Source organism: Syngnathus floridae, chromosome 5, assembly GCF_059516105.1.
Source record: "Syngnathus floridae isolate MCC-2025c chromosome 5, RoL_Sflo_1.0, whole genome shotgun sequence".
NCBI classification, from domain to species: domain Eukaryota; kingdom Metazoa; phylum Chordata; class Actinopteri; order Syngnathiformes; family Syngnathidae; genus Syngnathus; species Syngnathus floridae.
Genome location: NC_142417.1, coordinates 7,946,239 through 7,961,412, shown reverse-complemented (window position 1 = coordinate 7,961,412; position 15,174 = coordinate 7,946,239). Strand labels below are relative to the sequence as shown.

General features: G+C 40.0%; 3 protein-coding genes across 6 annotated transcripts in view; 1 reads left to right on the top strand and 2 right to left on the bottom strand.

Moving 5' to 3' along the window:
* egflam (EGF-like, fibronectin type III and laminin G domains) overlaps window positions 1-8,779 on the bottom strand; it is a 28,439-nt gene extending 19,660 nt beyond the window's left edge. The window contains exons 1-6 of one of the 3 annotated variants that reach the window (XM_088375458.1): window positions 8,397-8,779; window positions 8,020-8,172; window positions 5,718-5,789; window positions 5,083-5,178; window positions 1,039-1,381; window positions 301-419 (exon numbers count right to left, since the gene is read on the bottom strand). The gene's annotated coding sequence lies outside the window, so the exon portion shown is untranslated. Of the gene's footprint in view, window positions 1-300; window positions 1,382-5,082; window positions 5,179-5,717; window positions 5,790-8,019; window positions 8,173-8,396 lie in introns of all 3 variants that reach the window. The other 2 variants (XM_088375455.1, XM_088375457.1) reach the window with 2 other exon arrangements.
* LOC148397878 (glial cell line-derived neurotrophic factor-like) lies at window positions 201-1,915 on the top strand. Of its 2 annotated transcripts, none has more exons than XM_088375461.1 (2): window positions 201-738; window positions 1,064-1,915. In XM_088375461.1, exons 1-2 carry the CDS (start codon window positions 548-550, stop codon window positions 1,575-1,577), a joined length of 705 nt encoding a protein of 234 aa, XP_088231587.1. In that variant the 5' UTR covers window positions 201-547; the 3' UTR covers window positions 1,578-1,915. The 2 variants fall into 2 exon arrangements, with proteins under 2 accessions (XP_088231587.1, XP_088231586.1); XM_088375460.1 differs by having other exon boundaries at window positions 201-740; window positions 1,093-1,915.
* A 175-nt stretch (window positions 8,780-8,954) lies between the features above and the next one.
* ndc80 (NDC80 kinetochore complex component) lies at window positions 8,955-15,029 on the bottom strand. Its single transcript, XM_088375459.1, has 17 exons — window positions 14,878-15,029; window positions 14,110-14,205; window positions 13,727-13,810; window positions 13,453-13,579; window positions 12,962-13,128; window positions 12,679-12,781; window positions 12,502-12,591; window positions 11,759-11,852; window positions 11,456-11,556; window positions 11,148-11,292; window positions 10,853-11,058; window positions 10,577-10,723; window positions 10,427-10,516; window positions 9,815-9,907; window positions 9,600-9,730; window positions 9,298-9,400; window positions 8,955-9,195 (listed from the first exon to the last, which is right to left on the bottom strand). Exons 1-17 carry the CDS (start codon window positions 14,883-14,885, stop codon window positions 9,058-9,060), a joined length of 1,923 nt encoding a protein of 640 aa, XP_088231585.1. The 5' UTR covers window positions 14,886-15,029; the 3' UTR covers window positions 8,955-9,057.
* Window positions 15,030-15,174: the final 145 nt, after the last annotated feature.

The window sequence follows — 15,174 nt, the reverse complement described above, 5'->3', positions numbered from 1 at the left end:
GCCCATGGCAAGTGAGCATTTTAAGGATGATGTTGCATTTGTCTTTTTTTTTTTTTGCAATACCACTACAGAAGACAATATATAACAAAAAGTCCTATCTATGCTCAGGCGTATGATTACTCCTTTTCTTTTTTTGTTAGATGACCCTGTACAATACTGAGTCATAATATGTTGTATCACATATCAGATTTATGTGAAGCTGTATATTTCTGATGAGGATGTATCAAATGTCATGAAAAAACAACGTGGAGTAGCAGCACATGTTATGTTCCACTGATTAGAACCACATTTTTGTCTGACCTGTGGAGTCTCCACCCACTGGAAATGGATGGCCAGACGTCACCAACACACCCCATCCCTCCTCCTGTTCTTCTTCAGTGTGGATTTAAGCTCTGCGGGAATGCACGTCTGACGGACTTCTGCAAAACAGGGATTTTTTTACCCCCCTTTTATTGGAGGAATTTACTTTTGGGAGCGCCTCTCTCTGCCGGATGAGAGCAGCTGGTTCCGAGGCACGCCATGTCCCTCTGCCGGACCCAAGCGGACCATGACGCTATGGCATAGCCTGACCACTTGTTTGATTGTGCTGGGAGCCGTGCACGCCGACCCGTGGCCCCCGGGGGTGCTGCTCGTAGCAGAGGAGAGGCCCCTGGAGAGCCCTCCGCTCCGAATTCGCCTGGCAGCCACCTCGCAGGGCATCAGCAACAGTCAGAAGGACGTGGACGACCAGGGAGACGCTTGTAAGGATGGGCTTGAGAGTCAAACATTTACTGGGAGAATGTTGAGAGTAAAGGGATTGTCACACTCATGTTACTACGGGAAAAAAAAAAGTGGGAATGCTGGGAGAGACGTTGGTACAGTTGCCCGATCAATGTATTTCAGCCAGAATGCTGTGAGACCAGCATTCACAATATACTGTTGCATGTCTAAAATGTTGGGAATGAGAATGCTGAGAGTCAAAAATTCAGATAACCATGGTAAAAATATGGTTGGTAATGTTGAAATAGAAAGGGGAGATGGTGAAAGAAAAATACTCACATGTTCTTGTTCTCTTCAAAATATGATTCCGCCAACAATCTGTTTTTTCTTTAGACATCATGGAGGAGCCTGTCCCAGCGGACTTTGACAAAGTAGTGGATTTGATCAAGGTGACCGTGAGTAGAATACGAAGCTCACCTACAGGGTCATCCCAGACTGCAAGGAGCATCAGGTCTCGACCCAAACGGGAGAGAATGACCGGGTCGAGCCGGAAAAGAAACCCCGGTCTGAAGGGACGGAAAACTCCGGGCTGCGCGCTCCGGCAGGTCCACCTCAACGTGACCGACCTGGGTTTAGGCTACCGCTCGGGCGAGGAGATGATCTTCAGGTACTGCGCGGGACCCTGCAGGAAGTCAGAAACTAATTATGACAAGATTCTACGCCACCTGGCCCGCCGCGGGAGGTTGCCCACCAAGGACGCGCCCCCGCAGGCCTGCTGTCGCCCGGTGGCGTTTGACGACAACCTGTCCTTTCTGGACGATAACCTGGCCTACCACACGCTCAAGAAGCACTCGGCCAGAAAGTGCGCTTGTGTCTGAACAACATCCTGAACTATGTGTTGGATAACGGTCAACACACTCTCTTGTGTGTCTACAATACAATTTTTTTGTTACTGTCCAGTGAAAAAGTATCTCCAAATTTCATGTACAGTTTTGAAATACAACATTTCTTCCATTAATGAAAAGCATGTATGCATCTCGATTTTATTAGATTTTTTTTCTTGACACATGAAAACCATGTGTCTCCAGATGTCTTGTGTAGTCCAGAAAATCCAGAAAAACAAAGATAATATATTTGCACGGAAGTCGTTTACATTTAAGCGTGATTGATTTTTATTGCTCCAGGAACAACACATTTTATTTATCGCTCTTGGCCCTTTTCCACCTATTTTCATTGTCAATTTTGTTTTTGTCAGAAAGATGAAATTTAGAGATACACTTTTTACTAGACAGCAAGCATACAGTGTGTATTTATAAAACAATGGATGTATTAACTTATTCATATTTATTTGTTTTTATAAAACATGTTAATTGGCATTGTTGCATCTTTCTTTGTGCCTAAGGCCTGCTTCCTGACAAAACATCTTTTCGTTCATTCCAATTAAAGACAGGCAAACGCATCCAAAAATCAACAAACTAACACAAAACATCTCAGATTTGTTGTATTATATGGAGAAAAGCATCTTATTTCATTAATGCTCCAGAACTGAGCTATGAAGAAAAGTAAATTCGCTCCTCAACTGGCCTTTGTTAGTGTTCATAGCTGGAACGAACGCATCTTGTTTTCCATAAACAACAACTTCACAATAAACACTCCCACCTGTGGGGACACTTTTTATAAAACCAAGCTGTGGCTTCATCTGCCCAGAACATGAGTATAATATAAAGCCATTGTTTGGTTAAAAAATAAAATAACAGCCACTTTTGGAAGGGCAGGCATCTATCATTTGTTTATGAGACAGTATGCTGTAGATGTCACCACTTCAAGAAAATTAAACAAAAACAGCTCATTTTTAACCCATGTTGAGGTCTCTGCTATGGGTTCAAACATGAAGAATTTGAACACCATCAGAATTAGAGTGTGACCTCTATTCTGAGAACAAAAAACATTGGATTTCTGAATCCGGCGAGTGACGAACTAAGCTCAAAATACGTTATTAAAAGAGACGACAATGAGAGAAAGTCATAACTGGTGAAACTAATGAGTGCGGTATACATTCCCAGAATATTGGCAAGTCATATTTTTTAGGACAAAAAAAAAAAAGTCAGATTTTTCGAAGGGAAAATAGTAGCAATATTTAAAATAACGGCATATTCTTCTTCTTGTTGCATTCACTGTACGTACGGACCAGCCAAGCCATGATGTTGGACAGGTCAGCGTAGGATATTAAATTGCTGAACATAGTAATGTCCACAAATGTTAATCATGCTTACATACATCTTGTGACCAAAGGAACATTTTTTTTCATGAGAAAGCATAAAAACTCATTTTGTAAAATAATGATCTGACGTTGCCAATTTCTATAAATGAAAGGGGGAAAAAAATTACAAATCAGATCTGAAATTTATTTTAAGGACACATCACCTAACCCAAATTTTCATCTAGTGTGAAGACTGTATTACTACAGGATAGGAACAAGCTGTATTACGCTTCAGTGTGTAAAAGGAGAAGGCAATTAGAGAGAGGATCGTGTCATTAGCGCAATGACTCGCTTGTTCTTTGGTTCAGGGTGTCAAACGAGCTTGTAATGAAGGATCATATTTCCGTTAGAGGATCACTTGGCCGACAGGTGCTAAAACACATATTTTTTGCCTGGACAGTAAGCCCCTACCCGCCCGAAAGTATTGGAACAGCAAGGACAATGTCTTTGTTGTATACTGAAGACATTTGGGTTTCAGATCAAAAGATGAAGATCAGACAAAGCCCAAGCAATGTCATTCCCTCCAGCATGCTTTACAGATGAGCTTGGGTGTTTTGGATCATAAGCAGATCTTTTCTTTTCTTTCTCCATACTTTGGCCTTTCCATCACTTTGGTAGAGGTTTATCTTGGTCTCATCAGTCCATTAAGTTTTGTTCCAAAACCTATGTGGCTTATTTGTGTACTTCTTTGCAAAACCCAATTTGGCTTTCTGATTCTGAGTGGTTTGCGTCGTATGGTATGGCTTGTTTATTTCTTCTTTCTTCTTCAGCCAGAAATAAGAACAGAAAGAGGCTGCAGTAAAAGCCTGAGAAAGCATTTCAAATTTAGGATGCATCAGTCTAGTGAAGTCAATGGGGCACAGGCTTGCAGGAAAGGTTACTGCATGCCATCAAATATTGTTACGTCCGTTCCAATACTTTTGCTCTCTTGAAAAGCCGGTAGCTTTGAAAGAAACTTTGTGTTCACAGATGTAGTGAGTCACAGTTGCGGTCAAAAAATGCAACCAGATCATCTATGAGGCGTTAGACCGCAATATTAAATATTTAGACGAAACCTAAGAATGGGTTGGACTGGGTGTCGTCCTCACACCTGTGATGCATCATTTGTTTTTCGTTTTTTTTTTTTACATATACTGGTACTTAACTGTTGTTCAAGTGTAAAGGGAAATTAACTAAAACAATTAAATTAAATTCATTATATAAAACTAAAATCTAATAAATCTAAGAGTAATGTTAAAATATTTGGGGGAAAAAATAGAAAACTAAAATCATTTTTCTTCAAGAGATAAGTATAAATAAGAAAAGGTGTATAATATTAAAAGAATACTATTATTATTTTTAGTTTAGAAGAAAAAGCTATGACAATAAAGTCATGTTTTTTTATTATTATTTAATTGTATTGTTTGGCTTGTGAGCTGCTGAACCCTTTCCTGTTAGCTTTTGTTTCTGGTTCTATAGTACTTTTCCTGTGTGCCATCACTTATAAAACTCACTTCTCTAGTTTTCCCAGAACATTCTGAGATGAACACTTTATACCCAATGTTGTCAAGCGGTCGTGTGGGAAAACACAAAATATTATTCAGGAAGATTCGGATCAGCGTCCCCGCGGGCCGGCCGATAAAAGGTGAGAAATGTGATGCACGTGGCATACGCTGTCAGTGCAATGCCGCTGCTGTCGTGCATTCCTCTCATGGTTTCCACATTTGGGAGGTGAGGTACATAGTGGAACTGCTCTAATCTCCTCTGTAAACACTATGTACAATGCACTGTTGTGTGTGTGTGTGCCCCAAGAGGCAAGGCAGACCTCGACTTCCCATTCATCTCCCGTCTGAAGGGAAAAATGGCTGTAATCTTCAGAGGCGCTCATCTCCCCCAATCCAAATGTTATTAAGCCAAGGTTGTTTTCTATGAGTATAGTCTTTCACATTTTTTGACCAGCACTTACTATATCTAGACCTGTGGCAAAAGGTTCACATGTTCTGCCTTCCCTAAACACACACTCATACACATACATACAGATGACATTCACATAGAGGACACTACGTAATGCAACACATAGCAAAGTGATGGTCCAGGAGCCAAATGGCAGTAGGAGTGAGAGAACATGCCAAAAGAGCACATACCGCTGATCCACGGGCCCATAAATCTAGTGATGGTCTGCAAACGCTGGAGGCAACGAGTCCTCGGACGACGTTGCCCAAATGTTTTCTCATTTTCATCTGTGGGGAAAACGCACGGTGAGAAATGAAAAAGAGAAGGATGGTCTAAAGTGGGCGGCCAACAAAGACTGTTTTAATACAATGGGAAGAGAACTTACCCATCATAAACTATCTGGAATCATATTGAGTAAATCAAAAGATACAGAGACACACCCAAACACACAAGTTTTTGTTGATTGATTTAACTGATTAATCGGATTGATTTTTTTTTTAATTCCCGTCTTTGTTCTAAAACATGACATTATTTGAAATTAACTGTGCAGAAAATGCACTAGCTGGTCTGTAGCAATTCAGAAAATGTTGATCATTGTTTTCCAAAGTAAAAGCAGATGTTTGCAAATATGTTATTTTGAAAAAGTACGAAGAACTGCTTTCACGGAGGTCAGTGGAAATCTGAGAATATTTACTGTTGAGAGGCTGAAATTCTGAGAAAACAGACAACTTTGAATTAAACTTCATTTTATACTTGTTGAGAATGAGTCACGAATGTTAAAAAGATAATTTGCTGTCAATGTATTTTGGCTTCCTTATTTACTTACACTGCGAATGGCTGGCGACCAGTCCAAGGTGTACCTCGAAGTCAGTTTGGGTGACCTGCAGCACGTGTGACCCTAGTCACAAAAACATTTATGTAAAAGGGATCAAAAGATAGATGCATTTAGTATTTACGACTTAGACAGTTTCAAAACATTAAAAACATAACAGAGCATTCTAATCTAGAATTTCATTAGATTGTAGAGTTCCTAATGTTGTGGCCAATGAGTGTGCAAAATTAGGAACTCTACACACACACACCAATGAAAAAATGGATAACCATCGAAATTGTCAACCAAATAAAAGAGAAAATTGAGTAAGATTGTAACAATATCTCCTCGGGTATTTATGGGCTGCCAGTTCGTTGTCAGACATCTGTTTCAGCTTCAGGTGGGTGAAGCCAGGCTCAAACGAAGCCCACGACTAAAACATAGAATGACTCACGGAGCAAAAACAGGGAGCAAACAGTTCAAACATAACACACTCATAATCTTGCCGCGACCTTTCTTCGTCGACAACCACCTTCGGATGACCCCTCGCATGACCTTTGTGACCCCCAAGCCAGGCAGAGACGGCACGGACGGAAACATGATATATGCCAGGACGGTTGGTGTGGAGCGCACGCACATACACGCAGACACACACCAGTAGAACTTGTTTCATATTTATTGGTGTAAGGTAGTAGGAGATGGCGTTAGCTTCTGTGCTCGTAGTAGTAATTGTTGTACAATATACAGTAAATTAAAAGCGAAGTAGTTCAAAAACAGTAGTCTTTTGTTTTTGTAGTGGTAGTAGCAGTAGTTCTGGTTATATTAGAGTATCCATTATGGTTTTAATATTAGTCTATGTATTATTGGTAAGATATTGTTTGTGTTGTCATATTAGTATGCGTAATAGATGTAAAATTCTCAGTAGATGATGTTTTAGTCATGGTTGGAAGTAAATGTTCTTGTAGTGCATTGTAAGGGAAAAGAAAAATACGCTGTGTGATATTTTTCTCCCCTCCCCTCTAAAGTATCAGTGAAAGTCTCCTTTACCCCAGGAAAATAAAAAAAAAAGATAATAATCCAAGAATAGTCCTGGATGCTTCATGAGCGTTGGGATGCGGCAGGCGCTTCACAATAGCAGGACATGCTTGCTTTGGCCTTGCATTCATTCACATAAGTGATGCCATATGCTGAGAAGCGAATACTTTCTCACACAGATTAGCACATCATTGACCTTCATGCCACACCTCAACCTTTTCCAACTTGACAAAGTTAATTTATAAATACAAATCTAGAAGTCATCTGTTCCAGGGTTACACTGAGGCTCTAAACTGTGCAGCTGACATTGTTTCTCGGAAATTGTTGTGGGCATTGTAAGGACGGGCCTGTCAATATGAGACCCCAATGAACTGCTTCAGCAGCCAAACTATTTGTTTTATTGTGTTATTTTCTGACTGCTCGTACATCGATTGTGTTGCACTATAGTTTTATTGTGTTCTATGTGTGCAGTGTACAGCTGTACATTGTAACATTTTACTCGGGGGAGATAGTAAAGTTGGATCATATAAAAAAAAAAGCTGCCACATGCTGAGGCTACATCTAATCTGGAACATATTGACAGACACACACACACAATAGTTGTTTTTTTTTAAACATCTGGATGGATCTCCTACACTGAGAACACAAACTAGAATAAATAAATAAATAATAATACATAACTATCTGCATGCTGTCCCGATAAGCAAAGCAGCACAAGACAGGAAGCTGTTGTGATATCATCAAGGCAACACTTGTCACCAAAGACATGAAATGCCAAGTGCAGTCCCAACTAATCCAAGCATTCTATTTGATATTTTAAATAGATTTGTTTATGTAAAATTTTCTCAGCCACCCCCCCAATGTATCAGTCAAGCCTTAAATCCCATGAGACTTTTTTTTTTTTTGCTCAGTCTAACTTTTTGTATGAATGGTATTAAATTACTAATTACCCAAACATGACAGAACTCTTATTTTCATTTGTGGTAACATTAATCATGATTATATTTTAATATTTAAAAGTATATTTCTTTTTATTTTCAGGATCACAATTACTTCAACCCTGTTATAGTTGACCTGGTTTTACTTTGAGGGTGTTTTTTTTTATTTTTTACATTTGATCACAATTGTGAGAATGTATTATCTTCATTCATTGATGATGAACACTCAAATTAATTTGAAAGGTTTTGTGAGTCCTCCCCAGTCCTTCTGAACTACTAACGGATGTTGTTTCACAAAACAACGACTTAGTCTGCTACTGCGGTTTGTGGCCACAAATACTTACTGAATGTGAACTGCAGTTTGAAGAAGTTGGTAATAGACATTCTTTCTTGTGCTTTTAATGAGTGCACCACTGTGTTTTGCATGCAGTGAAAAATCTCATCTCTGCCTCTGATTAGCAGTTGCATCATAACGTTGACGTGGAGACTCTCAGTGGCTGGAACGCAAATGCCATTGAAAAGTGACTGCTAAACCATTTTTGGTTTTGTCACATCTGCAGAAGGTATTACATGCTAGCAGTGACATGAAGCAGCACTTGCATTAACAATTGTGTAGTTTTTACCACACACACGCAAACCCCAAAACATACTTCATTGGGTTGAGATCAGACGACATTTTATGTTAAGTACTTGGACAAGACATATAATCGTGTATATGTACCTTAGCTTTCACTTCAGTTGCTGCTTGTTTGTTGGGACTCAGTTTAGACTCTTGATGAGCTTGCCAACAGATGATATTGCAGTTCCTTTTTTTTTTCCCGCTGTTCAAAGGTAAAGGAACAATGTGGCATAAATGTAAATATAACTTACCATTCACCGCAGGTGCTGTGTTATTTGCCAGTCTCGCTGGTTTGGTCTTCTTTTACCAAATAAGGTACTTGGTCAGGTTGAGAATGAATGGATGGCATTTTTTTGCACAGTATCTCCATTTCCAGAAAATCAAAAGTATTAGCACACAGCTGCAGAATTAAACCTTAGCCTTCACTTCATGGTCCAGGTTGTTTGTTGGTCTTGCTGCATTCATTTCACCTTTCACTAAAAAAGAACAATAATCTAGAGGGGCTCAATGAAAAGCATTTAGAAAGCAACCCAAGACATTTTGAAGGCAAATTCTTCTTCTACGCCCACTCTATTAGGCAGCACAAGCGACACAAGAGTACTCAGCTTCCCGCACCTAATGTAAGTGCCATTAGATTTGGGTTCAAGCAACACCACGGGGCTACAATAACTTTTTATTTCAAATACGTGTTAATACTCACAACAGGTTAACAGAACACAATAAAACAATTCCTTTATAAACAATCCCCAAATCGGTACGTTTTTTAATCTTCAAGGGAGTTTTGCACCTTCAACTTGAAGTCATCCACCATCTTCTTAAGCCCCTGCACGGTCTTCTCATCATCCTCCAGCGCCTTGGAGTAGCAATGCTGCCCCTGGCTGAGCAGGTCCTTCAGGCAATTCTGTGACACAGCAGCAACATGAAACAGCACTTAAGACACTTGCGTCTGCTTCCTGGAGTGTGCTGGAAGGACAAAACGTGAACAGGAATGCGAGAGCGTTACCTCTGTGGCAGACAGGTGGTCTGTTGCTATGGTGAACACACTCATGAGGTTGTTGCAGACCGTTTTTTTCTCCTCATTGGTCTCCAGCAGCACCATTTGGTACCTCAATGACACAAGTGATCATTTAAAGGGGACGTTATGGGAAAATTCACTTTTTGACTTCTTGTATAAAAAACACAGAAGTTGGGTCTTGTCTATATACCGCCGTTAGTGCTCCAAAATGAAGGGGGACTAATTGACACAGTTTTTGTATTGATCTCACGAGCATCCCTAATCATGCGCCCACCGTCCGAGCCACTCACTGTTGCTTCAGCGCCTTATTCTCCTGCATGGCTTCCTCGTAACCACTGTTCACCTTCTCCTTCAGAAGATTGCGATTGCGTTCCACCGTCTCCACCTCCTTTGCCCACTCTTTGTCCTCCCGCTCTTCCTCCTAATCACACATGCACACAGTGTGTCACATACATCAGAGGCACTTATACGGCTGCTCCAGGTGGCAGGTGTACGGAATTCAAACCTTCCGGCTGGCGTCCCAGCGGTCATCCACCTTGCGGATCTGCTCTCTCAACTGCTTCTGGTCATTTTCCTTGTCAAAGATGTTGGAGATCACCTAAAGCAGAGACAAAGTAGTTACCACCTCAATTTGAACCCTCAACTGTGCTACAGGTATTGTTAAGTAGTGTTTGTTGCAGTTCCATTGACAGAAGACTAACATTTTACTAAACAATAACATTTGTTGAGATAAAAAATAAAGCTAAAATTGACATAAACAGACACAAACAGTTGCCCTGATCCATGTTTTCTGCATTAGCATAATCTGGATGATTTACGAGCTACACAGACAATCGACATTTAAAGGCAAACAGCGTTACACAATCGCATAACAATACTTCCTGACCATCTGTGAATATGTTTTTAATTATTTTTTAAACACATTCTCTGGCTGCCTTTGAAGTTACATATAGCTGTCAAAGTGAGTGAATGTCTTAACAACAACAAATACATTTTCTTTATGTATTTAGAAGGCATTTTGTGTGGTGTTACTCATCTGAAGAGCACCATACACAGAATGCACATCCATTTTTCCTTGTGTGCGCGCATGTGTCCAGACAAAAGGCATAAGGAGCACCTGTTCATAAGACTCCTCCAGGCTGAATTTGCTATTGGACAGGAGATTGCGATCTTCCTCCACATTGTTGGTCAGCTTTCTCAAAAGAACCTACAACGTGACACACAAAGCGGTTAAGAGCAAAACTATCAAATCCATTGAGTACCTTACCTGTGTCTGTGAGTTGAGGTGGACATTCCCAGGTCCGCATTCAAAAGGCCTAAGTTCAAAGTCATGGCCACAGGCGTTTTCCGCAGACGTTGGTATCAGCTTCAGTTTGCGGGCGATATTGTGGTACTCGTTTAGCTTCAACTCAACCTGGAATGTTTATGGGAAAGGACAGTCACAATAATAGCAAGGTTACAGCTCCACCGGTAAAACAACCTACCCAGTGCCTATGAGCAGAGGTAATTACAGTTATGGTCCGTCATCACTGAATGGAAATACCTTCTCTTTGCTTTTGGCTAGTGCGATCTCTTCATTCTGCTTGTACTGCAGGGCTTGTTCCAGAGTTTTGCTTTGACTCGTGATGACTTGCAGAAGCTCACGCTTCTCCTGGTTGATCCGCTCTACATCAGCCGGGGTATACTTTTGGTTTTGCAGGACCTTTTGCAGCTCTGCCTTCTCGAGTTTCAGAGACTCCAGAGTACTGACTGCAGAGAAGAAGCAAAGGAAAAGCGGTTAGGCTCTGTGGGAAATGATGTAAGGAAAGAACATATTTTGCTGTTTTTTTTCTGTTTACCAGCGAGGTTCAACTCATCGCCCAGCTCAGAGTACTTTTTCTCTTTATTTGCTTGGAAGGCCTCCAGTTGGGCGTGATAATCACGCAGCTTCTGGAGGTCTGACTGCAGCTTCATCTGCTCCATCCTCTTGACCTGTAGGCGGTCCTGTTAGGGAAGAGAGATGCGTTTGCTGGTCATAAAATGAATGGCAAATGAGCTTACTATAACTATTCCCCCTGATCATACACTTGATGACGCGCGCCGTATGAGAAATGCAAACTTAATGCAAAGTCACAATAAAATAGTCTTATTTCCGGGTGATAATGACCTTTGGGTTTTCTTTCTCCAGTTGTTCAATCTCTTCCATCAGTATCTTGTGCTTCTGCTCCATGGAAACCAGCAGCTCTTCATCATAACCCCACAGTTTCTCTGTGAAAGCACGCATCAACACACACATAAACAAATGGAGATACCGTACATATATGCGGAAGAATGCAAACAAAGAGACATGAACAAAGACAGCATCCCATCACACAAGAGTACACCCAAAATACACTGGCAGTAAAATATAAATGTTATTACGTTCTATTCCTCTAAATTAATATAACCCGCTGCTTCAAATAGACCTTACTCAATTCAAAGATGAAGGCATCATCGTCTTCCTCATAGGTGTCCTCTTCCTGCATGAATTTTCTGTATGTGGTTGCTGTGTAGTTGAGGAAAAGCTGCAGACAGGAGAATGTTTTGAATAAAATGAGCACCCCACTGGAATCTAAATGAATAAAAGTTCATCTTCTGGCACCTACTAAATCAGTTCAAGGCTCTGTAAACATACAGCTCTTTAAAACATACATTAGACTCAGGAGTGGGCAAAGTATGACCAGCTCCTTTTTTTTTTTTTTTTTAATCCAACCCACCAATCATTTACGTTTCCATGAGTCCCGTATACTGTATTCCAAATGATTACGCAAATAATTCTACGATTTTCCAAAACAGTCGATGAAAATAAGCATAATTTTAGAGTCAACGACAATTCGAGTAGAAATTAGAATGCTTTGGAACAAACCTTCCAATGATAATATTTAAATAAAAAAACGTACTGTAGTATATCGTTCTGGCTATGCTTAAAGGTGGCATTGTTCTGGGAGAATATGTGTAGTGTTATGAAGGGGACTTTGGGCTGCAATGCAATTTTTTCATGTGAAGTATTTTATCGAGGCTATTTACCAAGTGACCGTGTAAAGGGAAAAATTGGACCATTCTTAAGACCATGCTAGCAGCATGTAAAAAAGCCATCACAAACTAATGTCTCAAAACAGGACTTTAGAAAATGGTTGACCAGATGAATTGTCCAGTCAATGTAAATCAAAATACCTTGTTGTAGTCTGCGCTGTCATCAATGTTGTCGCTGTCTTCACAGAAGTCGCTGAAGAGCAGAGTCTGCTGGTTCAGGTTTCTATGGACCTGGCGACGGAGAACAGAAATATTTCGGATATCAATTACAAAACCAACCTTTTTTTCTTTTATAATGTAACCAGGGCTGCTGCTCACCTTGACACAGTCAATTAACCACATAAGGGCACCCAGTGCCTGAGGCCACGTGTGGGGAGCACCCACGGAATACAAGGAGGACTTGGACAGAACAAATGGATACCTGCATCGTAAATAGAGAGAAAGAAATAAATATTTAGCAAGATCTAAAATTCCTAAACTTGAACGTGCCATAAGTGTCAAATTATCAAAATACCTAAGAGCATACTTAACATCCTGTACTATCATTAAATTTATCAATTTAAAAAACCCTCAGAGAGTGGCAACTAGGGTATTTTGTGACCTGAGTGACTTGAGGAGAGCTGGAACCTCCTCCTCCACTTTGGAGGTTGGCATTTGAAAAGTAGGGTCCAGCTGACGATAGATGAACTCAAAGATCTTGACAAACTCCTTGGTGGATGGTGACTGGAGGATCTTGGGTGCCACATGGTAGGCATGCTCTGTCAGGAACTAAATCCAAAAGAAAACAAATAAATTGGAGGTCCTGTGCCACATTTGAAATCTTTGATTTTAGGTTTACAGTTTGGGTTAGTAGTGTCCAGGATGCCTTTTCCAAGCTATTCTCTGTGGGGGGAAAAAGCCTGGGAGATGAGAAGGCTGTATTTTTTATTAATAGTGAAGATACAAATAGATTTAGCTCTGATTGGATGACTGTTAAATTGAGTATGTAAAACAATTTTCCTCTGATTAGTAGTTTCCAGATTTTGTGGTGGCCAAGCGTTTGTAATCATCATAACATGTTGGATGCAGACACATTGCCACAAACAAACCTACCTCATGCAGCTGTTTGATGCACTGCTGAACATAGGCTTTGTCATGCAGAGGCCGTGTATCTTTGAGTTTCTCGGGTCCTCCAAAGCCATAAACGGAGCTGCTGCGTGGCATACTGGCTCCACTTACGCTGCACTCAACAACAACAAAATAAGTTATACAATACTGTATGGACTCTATGCAGGGTGTCCTAAAAGTCAGTACATACTAAGGCTCCATAATATTGGGGGAAAAAAAATGACGCTGATTGCTAACACCATTTCTGTTGTTCACATACCGTTGACCAAAGAATCTGGACTGCCTCTCAGATGTCTGCAGCAGTGATTTGGACATGCTGAGCTTTCCCATTGAAGGCTTTTCACTGTCAATAAAAACAAGGCTGGTAAATTGTGATTATTGTTTTTTTTTTAATTTCAAGATAAACATTTAAACATTAAAAATGTTGATTTATCATGGGCCATGTGTATTATCATGTTTTGAAGGCACACATTTTCACATTTTTTAATAATTTCTGTGGAATTTGATGCAAGTTAACACTGGGGAAAATACCGTTTTGAAGCTGAAGTGAAAGAAATTCCAAAGATTTTATTCCAAGGCCATATTGCCCAGCCCTATAACTAAGGAGTTGTTTGTTTGTTTTTTTAAATAAAAAGAACCAACCTTCGGGGAGTTGTGTACACGGTGCTCATTCTGTTGGAGTCTTGCATTCGCATGGGCATCTCAGACATCCTGCTCTTGACTTTACTCTTTCTTCCACTGGCCCCAGTCACAAATATAAAGAAATGTTGAGTATGTTAAAGCGCATACACAATAAATACAAAATATGTTGAAATGCATACAGCTTCTTATGAATTCAATATTTGTAAAGTACTTGCATCTGTGGGACTAAAGTGAATTAAAAACATACTTCAGCAATGAAGAACTTGAGATAATTTTATTCTCAGAACAATTTAATGGAATGCAACTGGACTGGTCTAGTTGTCAAACAAAACGCTTTGCCTCTCATCCTTGTGTTAGAAGGTTAATAGATGATTAGAAATCCCTTGTGCTATTATGTTAGTTTCCATGGAAAACACAAAATTGTGTGGGTGACCCCAAACATTTGAACGGTTGTGTGCTTGACAGTATTTTGTTGCTTATGTACTTATATCGACTCCAAGACTCCTTAGTCTACTTTGAAGTAAAACTTTAGTCCTGACTATTAAATTACTTTCACAAGTCCTTCGTAAGAAAAGTATCTGCGGTACTACATTACACTACTCAAAAGTTCCAGTACGTCAACAAGAGCTACAACGGACAAGATACGCCACTTCTCTTCGACTAGCATTATCGAAAACACAAGCTTTGTTGTAAAAAAAATAAAAATCCGTTTGGCAAATAGATGGTAACATGTTTCAGTAGGTATTACAAGTACAATCTAATACATACCGCTCCATTTTGTCTCTTCTTTACCAAAGGAACGGAATAAACAGAATCCAAAAAATAAACTGACAAACCCGCCAAAGAATTAAAAATGGCTAAATCGTGACATCATCGTACTACGGCAAGACACTTGGGTCAAAAAGATACAAAGACGGCTGTAAAGCAAACCATCCGTAGTGGACACTGAACATAATCATGCACATTAAACTTCTTGTTTAAATGTAATTCTGATTTGCTTGGGTGTTTTTAAATTGATTTACAACATTGCTTTCAAAACACACAACAGAAATACACTTTTACTGA

What these genes read in the sequence shown, in the direction of transcription:
- LOC148397878 (XM_088375461.1), top strand. Translation starts at nt 548, where the DNA reads ATGACGCTATGGCATAGCCTGACCACTTGTTTGATTGTGCTGGGAGCC. An exon ending in GTGGACGACCAGGGAGACGC is followed by an intron (nt 739 to 1,063) that starts TTGTAAGGATGG and finishes CTTCAAAATATG; the next exon opens with ATTCCGCCAACAATCTGTTT.
- ndc80 (XM_088375459.1), bottom strand. An exon ending in GTGTACACAACTCCCCGAAG is followed by an intron (nt 13,811 to 14,109) that starts GTTGGTTCTTTT and finishes TTTTATTGACAG; the next exon opens with TGAAAAGCCTTCAATGGGAA. An exon ending in TGGAGGAGTCTTATGAACAG is followed by an intron (nt 9,908 to 10,426) that starts GTGCTCCTTATG and finishes TCTCTGCTTTAG; the next exon opens with GTGATCTCCAACATCTTTGA.